The 21,469-nt window shown below is 44.5% G+C and overlaps 1 protein-coding gene across 1 annotated transcript in view; it reads left to right on the top strand.

Annotated features, from left to right (window-relative positions):
- The window catches only part of LOC123760623 (octopamine receptor beta-2R), a 47,072-nt gene extending 25,900 nt beyond the window's left edge, over positions 1 to 21,172 (top strand). Inside the window, exon 2 of the mRNA XM_045746354.2 lies at positions 16,198 to 21,172. Coding sequence (XP_045602310.1) covers positions 16,290 to 17,939 — 1,650 coding nt within the window. The 5' untranslated portion in view covers positions 16,198 to 16,289 and the 3' untranslated portion in view covers positions 17,940 to 21,172. The remainder of the gene's footprint in view (positions 1 to 16,197) is intronic.
- The last annotated feature ends 297 nt before the right edge of the window (positions 21,173 to 21,469 follow it).

The following is a 21,469-nucleotide window of genomic DNA, read 5'->3' as shown; positions in this document are numbered from 1 at the left end:
ACCACACTGGGGAGTGGTGGTTGTATTGATACTAGTAGATGTGGATGATAGTATTCCTGCACCATGGCACGACAGAGAGAGAGAGAGAGAGAGAGAGAGAGAGAGAGAGAGAGAGAGAGAGAGAGAGAGGGAGAGAGAGAGAGAGAGAGGGAGAGAGAACACAATAAGCCATCTTATAAATCTCCCACTGCCGCTTGGGTAAGATGAGGGTGGGTGTGCGGACCGTGGGAGCCTGGCCTGGCGGTGCAGTAGGATGGGAGAGTGGTGGGAGAGTGGTGGGAGAGAGATATATACATGTCGGAGGCATTGTGTCTCACCAGGATTGGCCGCCCGCCTCGCATGCCAGAGAATTACTGCTACGTCCAAGTAGTTCGCTGCCTCCTTTCCCTTCAAATGATTCCTTAAAATTGGTCGAGGCAAATTGCCTCGTCTCAGAACACGTCTTTGGACAACTCGACCTAATTTGCTCTTCACAATCTTTCTTCTTCAATTAACATTATTTTTTACTGGACACCAGACCCATTCATCTTTACGGGCCTGACAGCTGAGTGGACAGCGCTCGCGATTCATAATCTTGAGGTTCCGGATTCGATCCCCGGTGGAGATGGAAACAAATGGGCAGTGTTTCTTTCACCCTGATGGGCCTGTTCACCTACCAGTAAATAGATCCCTTGGATTTAGACAACTGCTACGGGTTGCTTCCTGGGGATGTGTAACATAAAGGAGGCCTGGTCGAGGACCGGGCCGCGGGGACGCTAAGCCCCGAAATCCTCTCAAGAGCACCGCCTTTACCTCTCTTGAGGTTAAGGAGGTGAAGGGCATTTCGAACCGTGAAGTCCTGTGACCGGCCGTAACGTTGTCACTTCCTTTAAGACGTTTGAGTTGGCCGTCTACCTTCTCAGACACATTGTTGTGACTTACTGATGGTTGGGACTTACTGTTGGTTGGGACTTACTGTTAGTTGGGACTTACTGTTGGTTGGGACTTACCGTTGGTTGGGACTTACTGTTGGTTGGGACTTACCGTTTGTTGTGATTTGTTGATTACATTATTTGCGAATGTTTCATGGGTGTTTACTGGCAATTCGTGAGTTCCAAATGACGGATGAGAAAATACACTCTCTCACCCACCACGGAGCCGTGTATTCACCAAGTTGTATTCACTAAGTTGTATTCACCAAGTTAAATTCACCTAGTTGTATTCACCTAGTTGTGCTTGAGGGGGGGTTGAGCTCTGCTCTTTCGGCCCGCCTCTCAACTGTATATCAATCAACTTTTACTAACTACTATTTTTTTTTCCACACACACACATACCTATCCCCAGGAAGCAGCTTGTAACAGCTGTCTAACTCCCAGGTACCCATTTACTGCTAGGTAACAGGGGGCATCAGGGGTGAAAGAAACTCTGGTCATTGATTCTCGCCGGTGAAGGGAATCGAACCCCAGACCACAGGATTATGTGCCCAGCATGCTGTCCTCTCAACCATGGGCCCCCTTTACACCGGCCCGTGTGTGTGTGTGTACTCACCTAGTTGTACTCACCTAGTTGTACTCACCTAGTTGTGCTTGCGGGGGTTGAGCTTTGGCTCTTTGGTCCCGCCTCTCAACCGTCAATCAACAGGTGTACAGGTTCCTGAGCCTATTGGGCTCTATCATATCTACACTTGAAACTGTGTATGGAGTCAGCCTCCACCACATTGCTTCCTAATACCTAATGTGTGTGTGTGTGTGTGTGTGTGTGTGTGTGTGTGTGTGTGTGTGTGTGTGTGTGTGTGTGTGTGTGTGTGTGTGTGCCCGCCCGCTCGCCACCTCGTAAACTCTGCCAGCTCGACTGTTTAGGAATACAATCCTTCCCTAGGGAGGGGAGCAAGAGGGAGAGGGAGAGGAACAGCAAGGTGTCCTTGTTTATGCCTGACGTAGCGCGGTGCTCCACCCCGCCCACGCTGGTGGCAGGAGGTGCCGACACAGCGGTGGTTTAATGTGGTGACCACACTCGTCTTGTAACGTTGAAGCGCTCCTGCTGCTTTCTTTTGTTTTGCTTCTTTCGGGGGTGGGGAGGATGGGAGGAGGGGGTGGGGAGGATGGGAGGGGGGGAGGGGGGGAGGGGAAGGAGGGGAAAGGGGGGGGAGGGGGAAAGGGGGGAGGGGGGAAGGGGGGGGTACAGGATAGTTGTACGTTTGCAGGCGGGCGCATACACACGCACAAGCCCGCATGCACGTGTACACACGTCACACACACACACTCACACACACACACACACACACACACACACACACACACACACACACACACACACACACACACGTGTGTGCATGTAGTGTGAGATTCTATAGCGCCTCTGAGGGGGGTGGTTCAGTTCCCACTGTATGGAAAAAAAAGGGGACACGTTTGGATTCGTTTCCTGTCACCTGATACACCATGGGTGGTGTATACTGCTACAGTACGACCATGGGTAGTGTATACTGCTACAGTACGACCATGGGTGGTGTATACTGCTACACTACGACCATGGGTGGTGTATACTGCTACAATACGACCATGGGTGGTGTATACTGCTACAGTACGACCATGGGTGGTGTATACTGCTACAGTACGACCATCGGTGGTGTATACTGCTACAGTACGACCATGGGTGGTGTATATTTAGCTACAATACGACCATGGGTGGTGTATACTGCTACAGTACGACCATGGGTAGTGTATACTGCTACAGTACGACCATGGGTGGTGTATACTGCTACAATACGACCATGGGTGGTGTATACTGCTACAGTACGACCATGGGTGGTGTATACTGCTACACTACGACCATGGGTGGTGTATACTGCTACAATACGCCATTGCTTGGAGTGGTTTTAAAGATGGATTCGGAGATTAGTGATGATTGAGACGTTAGCATCAATGTCATGTATGTTGAGTACGAGCGTGTTGACCAGACCACACACTAGAAGGTGAAGGGACGACGACGTTTCGGTCCGTCCTGGACCATTCTCAAGTACGAGCGTGTTTGGCCTCCAAGTGGATACTGTAATGCTCATTTCTAACCGTTATTATTCCTTTCGGGATTTACTGGAGTTTGTGTGGTGATAGGTCTCACTCGTTGCTTTATTCATTCCAGCATTTTTCAGGTGATTTCATGCACTTTAGTTTTCGTGACGTTCTTTATCGCATATTCAGGAAAATTCATTTACCTGAAATTAGAAAGATGTATATTGTATTCAATTAGTTGTATATTTTTTTCAATTAGTTGTAAAAGATGTATATTTTATTCTAATTCAATTCAATTAGAGATATGTATATTTTACAACTTCTTGCCACGGAGCTCTGACGAGACTATACATTGAATGATGTTCCGTGGATGATTTCCTGTGCATTCTTACGCGGAGTCTGTAGACATTTTTTTTTTTGAGTACAGATGAGAGGCTGATTTGTCAAATGTCTCCAGTGGCGCTCCTGCCTCTCTCTCTCAAGTGACATTTGCATATTTCATCTCGAGAAATTCTTTCTTGTTCCAGAAATTTTTGCGGATTTTTACTTTCAGCTCCAAGCACAACTCTCCAGAAATCTATTTTATATTTTTACACTGAATTCCATCCGATTATCCCAAATCCCACGGGCTTTGAGGCTTCTATCTTGAAGGTGTTCAACTTCACTATCTCACAGATGATGGGAAAAATCCGCAGTAACATATTTCAGCTCGCGCCTCGAATATCCTCATAGGTGTTAACCTGTTCCCGATATCACTCGGGATCGAGTACTTATTTAAGATGTCTGCTGTATTCTCCAATAAAGAGTGATGGGCAGTACTCCCCTAAGGTGTCTGCTGTCTTCACTCACTATAAATCTCTCGTTGTCATCTTGCAGACGTTCTTCCAGTGTCTCGTCTCCAACTTCCTCCTCGTATATATCCGAGAATGAATTTAGAATCTGTCTTTTAAAATGAATTTCGGCTGCTCTTATTTCCTGACTGCCTGCATTTCAAAGTTCTTTTATAGGTCATATAGTCACTATAAGTCTTGGTAGTTTGGAAATTTTTTTTTGTTACAAATGGAAAGTTCTCCGGAGGCGGAACTTTGTATTTATTTCTCTCTTTGCTCTCTGTATCATCCATCAGGAAGCTCTCTGTCTTCTATTTATTTATGGTTCGAAATGTTGCTCTTTTTACACCATTGGTGGGCTGTGATCAGCTCTAGGTAGACTCTGATCAACCATGGGGTGGGATCTACTCAACCATTGGTGGGATCCACTCAACCATTGGTGGGTTCTGATCAACCACGGTTGGGCTTTGATGAGCCAAGGGTAAGACTCTGACCAGCCTAGGGGGGAGGGTGGGGGGAGGGGTTGATTAAATGAAGAGGGTCTTTGAGGAACCGTGAATGATCACTTAAGAGTCGGCTGAAAGACTAATTAACACCTGTATATAATGAAGGTGATAAAGTTTAGGCACTAAACTACTGACCTTTATATATAAGGTCCTGGATATCTTATAGATATCCAACCCTTATCAATTAGGTAGTGAATAGAACTTCTGGAACGGAGAACTTTTACAACACGGCTCCGGAATGGGTTCACAAAATGGGAAGCCGCTTCTGAAAAACTAAACAGGCTTGATGATTTCTATCACAAGATGTCAATGCTCACGCAAAAGAAAAAATGATGGGTTTACTGCATCTTCCACAACTTCCAAATAAGCCTCCAACGTGTGTTCCATACACGTGGTTCCCGCTCAAGCTTGAGCAAAGAGCTTGGGGGGACTGGAAGAAAATATTAATATGGTATTAACTATATCAACACACAATAGAACTCGCATCAATAGGAACAAATATGATAAGCTTAAGTTCAGAAAAAAAATTACTGTGATAAATCCTGGTTTGGAAAAAAGGAATTGTTCATTTATGGAACAAATTACCAAGGGAACATGGACGACGTGGGATCAATGGGTTGTTTCCAGCGTAGGCTAGACGTATTTGTGGACGAATTTGGATGGATATGAAATGCAGCTGTCTGGCTGTGTCAAAGGCGCCCTTCTGCACTTTCGTCTAATCTCATATTTTGTCATGAAATTAGTGAGGGAAAATCCTTCTAACATGGAGCAAAGAGCAGTAATGAAAGAGGCCACCAGTATAGAGGGGAGGACCAAGCACTTAAGATCTTTTCTGTTTTTTAATTTCTTCGAAAACGTCTTCCAAAAGAGATGCAAGGGAGTGAATAATTACGTGACCTGAGTATTTTGTACTCATCGTCACCACCAACACCTTGAGGCGAGGGCTATTCTGGAGCGGCCACTGAGACCATTAAGATAAAAGAAGGAAATTACATCTCCAGCAACACTTCAAAGTGTGTTCAAAGATCACACGATTTGATAGTGGTCCAGGACGGACCGAAACGTTGTCGCCTCTCCATCTCCTGAGTTGTGGTGTGATCATCATTTCTTCAGCCACGTTATTGTGACTCATTATATCCACTTTAAAGTTGAATTCCTTTATGCAATGACTCGCAATACAACCCTTCAACACAGACAACAAGTTCACGGGTGACTTGATCAATAATTTATCCACGCGGCGCCAGCTTTCCTCTCTCCACCTGTGCCTCTCTCTCAAGGGAGTAACTAACAAATGCCTCGCCACGACAGGCTGAAAATATTCACTATCAAACTCTGTCTTGAACATACTCACGAGAATCACCATAACAATACAATGAACAACCCTCACTCTAAAGCAGTAATTTAGAGCCAGAAAACCTTGTCACCAGACAACGAAAACTTATTCTCTTCAGTTCTAGAGCCTTCGGAAAAGACGGAGAACCAGAACATAACATTAAAGATGTAATTAGTAATTCAAGAACTTATGGAAACGCGCAAATTAGCCATAAGAGGAACACGTAATAAAGAGGGCACTGTAGATGTCGAAGGCGCCTATGCTTGGGACTACCCAGAACATAGGTTCGAATCTACATCACTGCTCTTATTGATAGTCTCTTAGATGTCAAATGTCTTAAATATAAGTAGCTTTATAAAGGTGTATAGAAATAGGATTTCCAATACGAAATAAACACCGTCCAAGTTAACTCAACCCATCCATCAGCTGGGCTGGTACAGTGATGTTACTCGGTACAGACCTCGTTAACACATCCCCCCATCTCTGGTGGATGTATTAGGTGCATAATACAGAGTTAGTTCAGAATACAGCCCCCACCGCTCAGAATATAGCCACCACCGTTCAGAATACAGCCACCACCGTTCAGAATATAGCCACCAACGTTCAGAATACAGCCACCAACGTTCAGAATACAGCCACCACCGTTCAGAATACAGCCACCACCGTTCAGAATACAGCCACCACCGTTCAGAATACAGCCACCACCGTTCAGAATACATCCACCACCGTTCAGAATACAGCCACCACCGTTCAGAATACAGCCACCAACGTTCAGAATACAGCCACCAACAATGAGATCAGATTCCACCGTGGGTGACGACCGGAGAACGAACACACACACACACATACGCACACACACACACACAAACACCCACACACACACACGCACACCCACACACACCCCCCCCCCCCCCCACACACACACACAAACACCCACACACACACACGCACACCCACACACAAACACCCACACACACACGCACACCCACACACACAAACACCCACACACATACGCACCCACACACACACGCACACCCACACACAAACACCCACACACAAACACCCACACACACACACGCACACCCACACACAAACACCCACACACATACGCACACACACACACACACAGTGCCGCTAGACTACCCCCACATTTGGGAGACTGGGAGCAATAAGACAGGAAAATATATTGGAAATATTACGACCAACCAAACTGACATTGCCTCACCCCAGACCTGCTGGATGCTCGTCCCCTCCATTATCAACCCAGCAACGACACAAGATTTCCTCACTGGCAGATGTAAACAAAGCTCTCTTTCGCGTGAAATAAAATCAATACAAAAGGAAATGTAAACAAAGCTCTCTTTCACGTGAAATAAAATCAATACAAAAGGAAATGTAAACAAAGCTCTCTTTCACGTGAAATAAAATCAATACAAAAGGAAATGTAAACAAAGCTCTCTTTCGCGTGAAATAAAATCAATACAAAAGGAAATTGTTCAAGTAGAAAAATGAAATATATCAATAAACAAAATTACTCTATTTATATATTATATAGATGAAAATAATACAGCAGTCATATATGAGAGAAGCATAACATGTTCACTCAAGTATCACAGACGCGAAGAGGATACGGGATTGATCCCGGATTAGTGGCATTTAATCCAGTACCACTTGTTAAATCTGATTCAATCCTGTAGGAGATGAGTGTTGTGTTGTTGGGTTGCCTTGGAGCCGAGGACACGACCCTGCTGTAGGACACGACCCCTGCTGCAGGACACGACCCTGCTGCAGGACACGACTTGTCACACCCTCAGTAGTGACACAAACACACACACAGCCACACACAGGGGTGTGTGGCTGTGTGGCACAGACATTACTATAAACCGGAGCTGGCAGGATGGGATTTATAACAGGAAGAGGTGTAGTAAACCGTTGTTGGATTTATGTATGCCGAGTTGACCTTTGTCCCGGACTATGTTCACGTAGTCAGAATACAGCCACCGACGTTTTCAGAGCGAATTAGCCGAAAACGCGTCAAGAATTTTCTATTTTTCACATGTGGTTATTCTGCATATTATATATATATATATAATATATATATATATATATATATATATATATATATATATATATATATATATATATATATATATATATATATATATATATATATATATATATATATTATATCGAGAAGCGTGGTATAGCTCTCGGTGCATATATCTCTTAAAGATCAATCAATATTTAACAATAACATAGCGTACGTCCCACGTTATACATTCTTTCATTCCGTTAACGTGTCATTCTCGTCAATGGTATAAAAGAATATAAAAAAAAGTACCACATAAAAGCCCCTGCAAAGCATCATGGGCCAAAAAAAATGCTGCCAGCCACACAAGTATAGAAAGAGTATTGGAAACAATTTCCATGCTGGACCAAACTAACAAAAATCCGAAGCTTTCAACTTTTCCCCCCAAAGTGTGTCAGTGACCTGGTTATTATTATTATTTTTTTTCGCATTAATGATTGTGTTTAGAGCTTCTGTTCTCTGGTTGTAAGAATTAGACACAGAGGTTATGGAGTTCTTCCGTCACTGGTGCGACCAGGAAAGTGTTGATCTCCACCAGGAACACACTCAACTCAAGCACCAGAACTAGACAGGGTGGTTATACAGGTCTCCCGCCACTGGTACGACCAGGAAAGTGTTGATCTCCACCTGCAACACACTCAACACAAGCACCAGAACTAGACAGGGTGGTTATACAGGTCTCCCGCCACTGGTACGACCAGGAAAGTGTTGATCTCCACCTGGAACACACTCAACACAAGCACCGGAACTAGACAGGGTGGTTATACAGGTCTCCCGCCACTGGTACGACCAGGAAAGTGTTGATCTCCACCTGGAACACACTCAACACAAGCACCGGAACTAGACAGGGTGGTTATACAGGTCTCCCGCCACTGGTACGACCAGGAAAGTGTTGATCTCCACCAGCAACACACTCAACACAAGCAAACAAAATAAAGATATAGGCAAACACGAGATAAAGAGAGAAAAGCTGTGCCGGAAAGGATGAAAGGAAACATCAAAGGTGATATCAAAGGGATGCCTTGGGATTTTTTTTTTCAGGCGTGTTTTGTGGTATATTGTGCCTGCATGTTACACCAGGTACTGTGTGTGTGCATGTTACACCAGGTACTGTGTGTGTGCATGTTACACCAGGTACTGTGTGTGTGCATGTTACACCAGGTACTGTGTGGCTGCATGTTACACCAGGTACTGTGTGTGTGCATGTTACACCAGGTACTGTGTGTGTGCATGTTACACCAGGTACTGTGTGTGTGCATGTTACACCAGGTACTGTGTGTGTGCATGTTACACCAGGTACTGTGTGTGTGCATGTTACACCAGGTACTGTGTGGCTGCATGTTACACCAGGTACTGTGTGGCTGCATGTTACACCAGGTACTGTGTGTGTGCATGTTACACCTGGTACTGTGTGTGTGCATGTTACACCAGGTACTGTGTGTGTGCATGTTACACCAGGTACTGTGTGTGTGCATGTTACACCAGGTACTGTGTGTGTGCATGTTACACCAGTTACTGTGTGTGTGCATGTTACACCAGGTACTGTGTGCCTGCATGTTACACCAGGTACTGTGTGTGTGCATGTTACACCAGGTACTGTGTGTGTGCATGTTACACCAGGTACTGTGTGTGTGCATGTTACACCAGGTACTGTGTGGCTGCATGTTACACCAGGTACTGTGTGTGTGCATGTTACACCAGGTACTGTGTGTGTGCATGTTACACCAGGTACTGTGTGTGTGCATGTTACACCAGGTACTGTGTGTGTGCATGTTACACCAGGTACTGTGTGTGTGCATGTTACACCAGGTACTGTGTGGCTGCATGTTACACCAGGTACTGTGTGGCTGCATGTTACACCAGGTACTGTGTGGCTGCATGTTACACCAGGTACTGTGTGGCTGCATGTTACACCAGGTACTGTGTGGCTGCATGTTACACCAGGTACTGTGTGTGTGCATGTTACACCAGATACTGTGTGTGTGCATGTTACACCAGGTACTGTGTGTGTGCATGTTACACCAGGTACTGTGTGTGTGCATGTTACACCAGGTACTGTGTGTGGCTGCATGTTACACCAGGTACTGTGTGTGGCTGCATGTTACACCAGGTACTGTGTGTGGCTGCATGTTACACCAGCTACTGTGTGTGTGCATGTTACACCAGGTACTGTGTGTGCCTGCATGTTACACCAGGCACTGTGTGCCTGCATGTTACACCAGGTACTGTGTGTGGCTGCATGTTACACCAGCTACTGTGTGTGTGCATGTTACACCAGGTACTGTGTGTGCCTGCATGTTACACCAGGCACTGTGTGCCTGCATGTTACACCAGGTACTGTGTGCCTGCATGTTACACCAGGCACTGTGTGGCTGCATGTGACATCAGGAACAGAGTGCATATATACAACATCACCAACAGAGTAAATGTGTGTAACACCTCGTTCAGAGTGCAAATGCGTAACTCAAGTTACAGAGCTTAACACCAGGTACAGAGTGCATATACATAAATATGAAGTGCAGATCCTGATGTTGCAGCTGCTGTGTTGTGGTCACTGTACATCTTCTGCATATCTCTATCTCTAATTGCATAATCTGTGATAGACACTGTGGTACTGTAAATGATAACATTAGTTTTGCAACTTCATCTGGAAATGTCATTTCTGCAGTATTCCTACATGACTTGACTCCCAGTTGATAAGTATCTGACGACCTGGATTTTTTATTGTGTTCATAAATGGTACAACATTTGTGGTTCAGATGAACGCTGTCAGGCAAACCTTCCTGTTGCAAGGTTTCAATGGCAGTTCAACGTGTTGTGGGGGATCATTAGCAAGAGAATGTTCTAAAGCCTTTGGAATGGCCAGCGTCTCTTGTAAAGTTGAACACCAATCTGAGCCTTTTTATCTATTGAATTTCCTGCTTTAAATGGCATTTCCAAATTTACTACTCAGATGGTCTAGTGCTACGTCGGGGAATGTATGTGAAGGTGCATGATTTGCTTCTATATGCATCTGTGTAACGATTCGTAGCAGATGGGGGATTAGTCTAATTCTTTATCCTTGATGATACATAATCTTGCAGTCAACTGGTAACGATTCCGAAACGTACGATGAAATATACGGATAGTGAAGTCTGCGTGTATTCCATCGACACCCCCCCCCCCACCTCTGTCTGTGATTGTATTTGTGATCTCGAGTGTATTGATGGTGTTTATTAAAAACAAAGCACCATCAATACACTCCAGATAGTGGTGCTCAATGGGTCCACCTGTTGCTATTAGAAGCTCTTCTGTCCCGAGTTACAAATCCAGTGATTATATATTTAAATCAAACTGATTCTTGGTCAATATCTCGGTCAACATACAGGCAGCATGCAACCTTTCACCCCTTTATTTCAACCATGTTAGTTGGGTTTTCTAATCATGGGTTCAGTATTTTAGTCCATCTGGGAGCCCCTGTTATGACTCGCCTTGCACTGACATCGGATCATCAGGCTCGGATATACCCATGGGCTTAGGAAATAGGCTTACGCGTTCCAAAAGAGATCAGAGCCGTGGAGAGATGTTCGACCGACCACTGGAACATCGTCTGTGTACAGATATCCAACCAAATATCCAGAAGTTGTTAAACATATTGGACATAATCTTACTGTGTATAACGTCAGGTATAGTGCTTGTGTATAACGCCAGGTATAGTGCTTGTGTATAACGCCAGGTATAGTGCTTGTGTATAACGCCAGGTATAGTGCTTGTGTATAACGCCTGGTATAGTGCTTGTGTATAACGCCAGGTATAGTGCTTGTGTATAACACCAGGTATAGTGCTTGTGTATAACACCAGGTATAGTGCTTGTGTATAACGCCAGGTATAGTGCTTGTGTATAACACCAGGTATAGTGCTTGTGTGTAACACCGTGTATAGAGTTTTTTATAACACCGTTCATAATGCTTTTGTATAACACCGGGTGTTATACGCTCGGGTCAATGAGTCAACACAAGTTTTATCTGTTTTCAATTCCATCAGTAAGATTAGATCTTTTTTTTTTATTGACGGGGACTTTTTTTTTTGTATTCTGCACAGTGAAATGTTTGTAAAGAAATTATTTCGATTTAAGTTAACATTCTTTTGTGTACTGATGGTATCCTTCCCCTCTTTTGTGTACTGGTGGTATCCTTCCCCTCTTTTGTGTACTGGTGGTATCCTTCCCCTCTTTTGTGTACTGATGGTATCCTTCCCCTCTTTTGTGTACTGATGGTATCCTTCCCCTCTTTTGTGTACTGGTGGTATCCTTCCCCTCTTTTGTGTACTGATGGTAACATTCCCCTCTTTTGTGTACTGATGGTATCCTTCCCCTCTTTTGTGTACTGATGGTATCCTTCCCCTCTTTTGTGTACTGATGGTAACATTCCCCTCTTTTGTGTACTGATGGTAACATTCCCCTCTTTTGTGTACTGATGGTATCCTGCCCCTCTTTTGTGTACTGATGGTATCCTTCCCCTCTTTTGTGTACTGGTGGTATCCTTCCCCTCTTTTGTGTACTGGTGGTATCCTTCCCCTCTTTTGTGTACTGATGGTATCCTTCCCCTCTTTTGTGTACTGGTGGTATCCTTCCCCTCTTTTGTGTACTGGTGGTATCCTTCCCCTCTTTTGTGTACTGATGGTATCCTTCTCCTCTTTTGTGTACTGATGGTATCTTTCCCCTCTTTTGTGTACTGATGGTATCCTTCCCCTCTTTTGTGTACTGATGGTATCCTTCTCCTCTTTTGTGTACTGATGGTATCTTTCCCCTCTTTTGTGTACTGGTGGTATCCTTCCCCTCTTTTGTGTACTGATGGTATCCTTCCCCTCTTTTGTGTGCTGATGGTATCCTTCCCCTCTTTTGTGTACTGATGGTATCCTTCTCCTCTTTTGTGTACTGATGGTATCTTTCCCCTCTTTTGTGTTCTGGTGGTATCCTTCCCCTCTTTTGTGTACTGATGGTATCCTTCCCCTCTTTTGTATACTGATGGTATCCTTCCCCTCTTTTGTGTACTGACGGTATCCTTCCCCTCTTTTGTGTACTGATGGTATCCTTCCCCTCTTTTGTGTACTGGTGGTATCTTTCCCCTCTTTTGTGTACTGATGATATCCTTCCCCTCTTTTGTGTACTGATGGTATCCTTCCCCTCTTTTGTGTACTGGTGTTATCCTTCCCCTATTTTGTGTACTGGTGGTATCCTTCCCCTCTTTTGTGTACTGGTGGTAACCTTCCCCTCTTTTGTGTACTGATGGTATGCTTCCCCTCTTTTGTGTACTGATGGTATCCTTCCCCTCTTTTGTATATTGATGATATCCTTTACCTCTTTTGTATTGTGATAGTATACAATAGAGGTGAAGGATACTAGCAGGACACAAGAGAGGTGAAGGTATATAGGTTAGAGTTTAGGCAAGTACTAACAAAAAAATAATAATCCAACTGATTACGTCTCTGGGATACTAGTGCTAAAACAGTTTATTAAAGCTTAATTGAGTGGTTTCCTCGGCCAATGTTGGTCATAGCTGGTAGTTGGCCCAATCAGAGGCCACGGAGGAAGATGCAGCCAAGAGCACCAGCCAATGACAGCGCTCGGTACAACAGTTTACATAAACCGGGAAAAGACGTTGACCTGGAGACGGAATCTCGAGAGCAATTGGTTCCTTCCCGTCAACAACAAGACGAATATAATACTAATATTGTTACAGTTTATAGGTGGCTTGTGCTTGGGGGTTTTCTGATAACTTAATTGTGATTGCAAATATGATGTAGGGCAACATATGCAATTATTCAAAGAGTGTCATTGTAACTCGTGGATTACCATCAGCAAGTGAATAGTGAAATGTTCGTTTATTTATGTAATAGTGAGTTAATGAGTATCGAGATGTGCATTTGAGTTAATTGCCAAATTTTATCTGATGACAATTTGTGTGTGATGAATGATGAGTGTATGAGGCCCAGTCGTCATCCGACGACCACTGACGCTTCGACTGGAATCCAATCGAGGAGTCCTATGATAGTACCAATCGATTGGATTGGTACCATCATAGCAACACCTTTCATGACGTTGTCAAAACAATTGTTCGTGAAATTCCCTTAAAATTTAGACTATTTCATTGAAACTCGCCCGTCTCCACCGGTACTGCATTCTGCAACGTGCAGTTCCTCTATATTTTCCCCTCTAGAGTGCAACTCCCTGTTCACATTTTTTTGGTTCATTTTACTCAACCTTTTCTAACAAAATTAATGTTCACTTTTTTTGTTCTACCTTGAAACCATTTAGCCATTATATTTTTTCATTTAAGTTCCATTCGTAATCATGTTAGATCATTTGGCTCTCGATATTTTGTTATTAATTTGTGAATTTATCTCACCTGCACAATGTCTCTTATTCTTCTTGTTGGTGATTATTTTACTTCCGTTTTCATCATTTTCAGGTGTTCTTCTCTTTCCTACGCCCACACAGGGTCGTAGGCCAACAGGCCGGGGTTCGATTCCCGCCTGAGTCGAAAGCAAACGGGCGAAGTTCCTGTTCACCTAGCAGTAAATAGGTTCTTGGGAGTTAGAGAGGTTCTGGGCTGCTTTCTTTGTTGGAATAACAAATAAAAAATAGATAAAATAATTCCCACTGAGAAAGATCTAAAAAAAAAATTAGTAAGGTTTGAAACAAATAGGAGCCGGCAAATCTTCACATAGAAATCACATAGTTGAGCCACAGGCTAAATCACTCATACTGAAATGAATAATTAAAAAAAAAACTTAAAGAAATGGGAAAAATTGCTAAGAACAAATCAGAGAACTATGCAAGTCTAGGACTTTACTAATAAGAAAAGGCACGCACACTGAAAACGATAAAGAAAGGAGCGAAATGCCGAGAGGTCTATGCTGAGCAATGCAATGACCGCAATGCTAGCGGAAGATCCTCATAACTCCTTAAACTCGGTCCCACACAGGCAGGTATATGTCTGAAATTATAATGTCTTCATGTCACCGTCCATGACACTGTCACGCCCCCCCCCCTCACATCGTTCCTGTCATAAGCTGTCTTCACCACGTCATCTTGACTGATCATATATCCTTCACTATGTCTCTTGATAATGTCATCAAGAGACAGTATCAAGAGCTCCGTCACTCTATCCCTTTGGCCCAGGTAACTACAGAGTGTATTGCTGTCTGGCGTGGGGGAGCGTGGCGCATCACGGCCACCTCCTGTTTTTACCACCCTTTTAATTAATTATTATTATTATTATCTATACCACCTTTGCCTCTCCGAGAGGGTCTGAGGCAAAATATTCTCTACCCCTGGGAACCCTCAGGGAGACTATCATAGTCAACCCGGAGGGCCCCCTGGGGGATGGAGGGCTCAAATATACCCTTACGAAGGACATTAGATTAACAAATATAAATGGGAGATGGGGGATATGTTCATTCATAATAATAATAATAATATAGAGAACCAATGGACATCGCTTAATGTGACCTTCGCCCGTGGCCCGAGGGTGAAGCCCCATATTGACGGTGCCCATGTCGGTGTGACGACGAACTGGGGGAGGAGGAGGAGTAGGATCTTGTGTGGTAATGTAGTGGTAATACTCCCAACGGTGGGGTGGGGCAGCCAGACTGCACCACGTGGCTGCCAGCGCAGTATATTCTCATACTCCGGTATGCTTCCACCACATGCGGGAGAGGGTGCTGGTCTAAGTCCGGTCCACAATCTAGGAATATTTGCCCACATTTTGGGTGTTGAACACCCTCGGGGTCGTTAGCGTACTCCCGCCCTCACACACCAATTCAGGGTAATTGAGGTGGTGTGTGTGTGTGTGTGTGTGTGTGTAATGATTGTTCCGGTACACTCATGGCTGGGCCCAGGTGGAAATGTCCGGGATATTGTAATGAAACATGGAACCATCAAGCCGTCACTCCACGAGCGATTGTTATAAGGAACCAATGTCTCAGACAATTAAATTTTCTTTGATGATATAAACTCATCACAACAGCTACTTCATGCTTAGCCAATATCCTTCTAAATATATCATTTCACGGGTCTATTTAGTTATCTTGTGAGCATGACGGTATTTTAAGAATCATGGTGTCCCCGTGGCACAGTGGTAAAGCACTAGCCCAGCACTTCGCGAGCCCTTTGGCCTGGGTTCGTATCGTGGCCGTGGGGGATTGACTGGGCGCCAATCTTTAACTTTAGGCTCTGCTAACTCAGCAGTTAATGCGTACCTGTTGGTTAAATGATTTGGCGGGTCGTATTCCGGGGAAAATTTTGGATTATGACTTGCCGGAAACGCTGTGTGCTAGTGGCTGTACAAGAATGAAAGAACTCGTGTATGTGCGTGTGTATATATAATAATAATAATAATAAATCAATGTTTACATATATCACGCTTGATTTTACATACATGAATGTTCTGACTGGCTGTGTTTTTTGCAGGAGCGGAGGCGACGATGGCCGGAGCAGCGTGTGAGGCAGACACCAGCAGGCGGGGGGCGGAGAGTGAGAGAGTGAGCTGCTCACCACGCTGAATGGACGCACCATCACCGCTGCCCATGACCCAGCTCTGGCTCGACCCCACACACCACAGCGTCACGGAGACTGCTGCCGCCGCCGGCCTCACCACCTCTGCTGAGATCGACGTGGGCAGAGATGAGAATGGCGGCGTGCTGGCCGACGGTGGCGGCGAGGGCACCATGTGGGAGGACGTGACGGTGTTGGTGATCAAGACCACACTGATGGTCAGCATCATACTAGTGTCGGTGATGGGCAACGTGCTGGTGATCATCAGTATAGGCATCAACCGCAAACTGCAGCTGCTCACCAACTACTTCCTCGTGTCCCTGGCCATGGCCGACATGTTGGTGGCCTCGTGCGCCATGACCTTCAATGCCTCCGTCGAGATCTCGGGCAAGTGGCTGTTCGGATACACCATGTGCGATGTCTGGAATTCGTTCGATGTGTATTTTTCAACCGTGTCTATATTACATCTGTGCTGTATAAGTGTGGACAGATACTACGCCATAGTTAAGCCGTTAGAGTACCCGCTCTACATGACCAAGAGTACGGTACTGTTAATGTTAGCCAACGTGTGGCTGGCCCCGACACTCATCTCCTTCCTGCCTATCTTCCTGGGCTGGTACACCACCAAGGATCACCTCGAGAGTCGCAAGGAGAAGCCAGATATCTGCACCTTCGAAGTCAACAAGGTGTATGCTATCATATCTTCCGCTATCTCCTTCTGGATACCGTGCACGGTGATGCTGGTCTTGTACTCCCGCATCCTGCAGGAGGCCAGGAAGCAGGAGGCGGCGATCCTCAGCCGCACAAACAGCACCTGCACTATCAATAACATCCAGCGCAACTCTGCTTCGTCCACTGCTCAACAGCTTTTAGCGGCGTTTCGATCTTCCAATACAACTATATTGAAAAAATATAAAACCAAACAGAAGTTTCAGCAAGATTTCCAGTTAGGTCCACTTCCCCGGATCTCTCGCTCGGACCTCAGTACTGACCAGGGGCCGGTGGCCGTCTGCAGGTCCGGCAGCGTGTGTGGCAGAACCCCGTGTACATACAGTAGAAAAATAAATAGTAACTTTGTGAACGATTCGGGCCAATTAGGGCTGCCGAACGAGCACTCGGGCTCGCTGGAAGTCAGCCCGCGTACAATAAGCCCAGATTTATCTTATAACGAGGAATCGGACGAGAGAATAGACATTAGTCCCTGTGGGAAGCCTCCGTTGTCGCGCAGTAGTTCCATCAACGGGCACACGGGGCGCGGCCTGCCCGTCAGGGTCATCAGCCCCGTGCCCTTCGGCAGGCGAGAGTCCAGCACTCGCAATTCTGGCGCCGGTGCGGGAGGAAGCCAGCACAACGGCAGTCATCCCATGATGCGGCGGGAGCACAAGGCGGCCAGGACGCTGGGGATCATCATGGGGGCGTTCATCTTGTGCTGGCTGCCGTTCTTCATCTGGTACGTGACGGTGACGATCTGTGACGGCCACTGCCCGTGTCCGCAGGCCGTCGTCACCACTCTCTTCTGGATCGGCTACTTCAACTCCACACTCAACCCTTTCATCTATGCCTACTTCAGGACGGACTTTCGGGATGCCTTCAAGAAGACACTTCGGCAGTTGAAGTGCTGTGCGCGGGAGGAGGACCTGCTGGGGTCCTTCGTTTGACCCCAGCAGGTTACCCCAGTCAACAGCTCCTTTGGGCTTTCATTTAACATAGAGATTTCTGTATATAATTCACCTCGGGTTGGAATAATTCCATTAAATTATTATTTTTGATCCATATCACGTTTTTTTCTTTTTTTGAGGAATTTTCCTTGCTGGATGAATATTTTTTTTATTGATTACGACACAAAATATTGTCTTATTAAGTTATGTCCTCATATTTAGCCTACTCTTCTAATCCACTTTATTCAATTTTCTCATTTCGTATTTTTTTTAAATGTCAAATTAGTGTAAAAACAAAATGTAGAAATTGTGGGGAACATTTCACTCTCTGAAGTTTAGATTAGGAATCCTTAATTGTCCTTATCTGCCGGTTATCTAAGCTGCCGGTCCTTATCTGTCGGTTACCTAAGCTGCCGGTCCTTATCTGCTGGTTATTTAGGCTGCCGGTCCTTATCTGCCAGTTATCTAAGCTGCCGGTTATCTGAGCTGCCGGTCCTTATCTGCCGGTTATCTAAGCTGCCGGTCCTTATCTTATCTAAACAGCTGGTCCTTGATGAGCTGCCGGTCTAAATCTTATCTGCTGATTCCTATCTGATCAGCCGAGCTTTATCTAAGTTTCTGACCTTTTTATAAGCTGCTGAGTCTAATATAAGCTCCTGGACCCCTCTTATCTAAGCTCCCGGTTCTTATATAAGCTTCCTGTCTCTATCTGATCTGCCAGTCATCATATAAGCTGCCGGTATTTATATAAGCTTCGAGGGGGGCCTTGTATAAGCTTCCCGGTCCTTATATAAGTTTTCCGGCCCTTATCTCATCTACCGGTTCCATATCATAGCTACCAATGCTCATCATCTATCATCAGTCGTCTGGAATCTGTGGAAGACTAACCTAACCCTGGGGGTCGTGACGATACGACACTGAGCTCATATTTCAGAATGAATCGATACCTTCCATCTCCTATGATAGCTCTGTTATCTATCTACATCTACTGTTATCTTAGCTACAGCTACTGTTATCTAGTCACGTCCAAGTTTGCCAATTTTCAAATACCTGGCGGGTAAATAACTACGAATGATAACAAAAAATATATTTATGTTGCGAATTAACATATCTTAGCTGCGATTGAACTTTTATTAACTATGAAATTATCATTTAAATGCCACTGTTTAACGTTTTTAAGCCAACGTTTGAGATGAATTCTATGCCATGATGAATCATCTGTTTTAAGCTATGGTTGAACATTTCTAAGCTGTGATTGAATATTTCTAAACTACGTTTGAGTATTTCTAAGCTACGACCGAGTATTTCCAAGTGGTGTTTGAACATTTCTAAGCTACGACCGAGTATTTCCAAGTGTGTTTGAACATTTCTAAGCTTCTACCGAGTATTTCCAAGTGTGTTTGAACATTTCTAAGCTACTACCGAGTATTTCCAAGTCGTGTTTGAACATTTCTAAGCTACTACCGAGTATTTCCAAGTGTGTTTGAACATTTCTAAGCTACGACCGAGTATTTCCAAGTCGTGTTTGAACATTTCTAAGCTACTACCGAGTATTTCCAAGTGTGTTTGAACATTTCTAAGCTTCGACTGAGGGCTTTTAAACTACGACAGACAATTTCTAAACTACGATTGAGCATTTCTAAGCTAAGCTTGAGCAATTCTAATCTAAGACTGAGTCTTTCTAAGCTAAGATTGAACATTTCTAATCTAAGAATGAACCTTTCTAAGCTACAATTGAGCATTTCTAAGCTAAGATTGAGCCTTTCTAAGCTACAATTGAGCATTTATTTGATAAGATTGAGCCTTTCTAAGCTATGATTGAACATTTCCAATCTACAATTGAGTATTTCTAAGCTTCGATTGTTTAGTGCTAAGCAACGACTGGTCGTTTTCAAGGTGCATTATTACAGCTATTCATTGTAGAATAAAAATGACCTAAGACTCCCGTCTTACACTAGGTCCTCCTCCTCCTCCTCCTTTCGTCTTACACTAGGTTCCTCCTCCCAATTGACCTTAACAGCAGACAGTCTCTGATACCCCGTGTAGATAACTAATATGTGGCAATTATCAGCGGTCAGTTGTTTGATATATTAGAGCTCATGACAGACTACGAACGATGTAAACAGTTACGACACGTAGTGATGATCTGTCATGCAGTGTTGATATGACACGCAGTGATGATCTGTCATGCAGTAGTGATGATCTGTCATGCAGTAGTGATGATCTGTCATGCAGTAGTGGCGATCTGTCAGGCAGTGATAAACTGTCATATAACTTGTCCTGCAATGGTGATGTGTCAGTAAAGTTGTGATCTGTCCATGCAGAGGGTGATCTGCCAAGCAATACAAACTTGTGATTGAGTTGCGTGGGAGAGTATTACTACTACTGCTACTCTCAACACAGCGTATCACTCCATAGAGCGGCAGCTCTGTCTCTAACTCGGCCACATGTTTGGAATAAAAGCTGCTAATAATCCATATTTCTTGCTAACGCAACGTTAGTTGTGCTAACACGGACCAAATAATATCGTGTGTGTCAATCAAAGCTCTGTCAGTGCACACTGACCAGCCATCTTTTCCTTTATGTACCTTTTTCCTCCTTTGGCTGGTGTAAGAATATATATTGAGAGCAAGTCATGTCTTAAATTTTTTAAGGAGATTTTAGGTGACTGGATAGTTCGCTCCTTCTTGCAACACTGAACCAGAATGAGAAAAAGTGAAAAACATCTTTATGCAAGATTCGTGTCTTCATCGTATACACATTTACCTGGAGATTACCACAGGTGTTGTCACTGTTGAGAACACGAGACACTGCCAACACGCCTATTTAATCACGCAAGTTAATCCTTGAAGTTGAATATCAAGGCAAGTAGTCACTCAATTTCGCTGTCGACATTCAGTTTGGCATTAAAGAACGTCTTGAAATTGGGATTAATTAGCTGACTGCAATGTTGATAATCAAATCTTACAGCAACATTATTTACATAAAACTTAGCGGGGATCTATACGTGTTTGATGGATTCTCTTGTGAACCACTCAATGGCCTCGTGACCTAGGGTGCACCTAGGGTGAGGGACATATCCCATCCAACCATGATGTTGACTACAACCTGCGGTATACCACGGCCTGTAGTGTAAACCAATGTCGCATGAGAGAGAGAGAGGGAGGAGGCATGGTTGAGGCAATTTGTGTCTCACTAAGTAACGTCAATGTTAACTGGTATGGAAAGATGGCAATGACATGGGACTTCCCGATAATTCCGGTTCCCCGGTTATTTAACTCAATTATTTAACCCACAGGTCGAAGTTATCACCTCTCTTTTATTTCAATAAAAACCTCACAGGGGACAGGGGGAAAGAAGTCTTCTAACAAACACTTAATATAAAGCCATACAATACATAAACAAATGATGCCTTGAAAGGGGTCCTCGACCCAACTCTCAACTCTAGGTTACAGCCTCATCAACCTTACAAGTCATACAACTTGGAATGTCTGTTTCACATGCCCCACAGGCTAACATATTATAATCTT

This window comes from Procambarus clarkii, chromosome 21 (genome assembly GCF_040958095.1).
Source record: "Procambarus clarkii isolate CNS0578487 chromosome 21, FALCON_Pclarkii_2.0, whole genome shotgun sequence".
NCBI lineage: Eukaryota > Metazoa > Arthropoda > Malacostraca > Decapoda > Cambaridae > Procambarus > Procambarus clarkii.
This window is presented reverse-complemented; position numbering and strand designations above follow the sequence as displayed.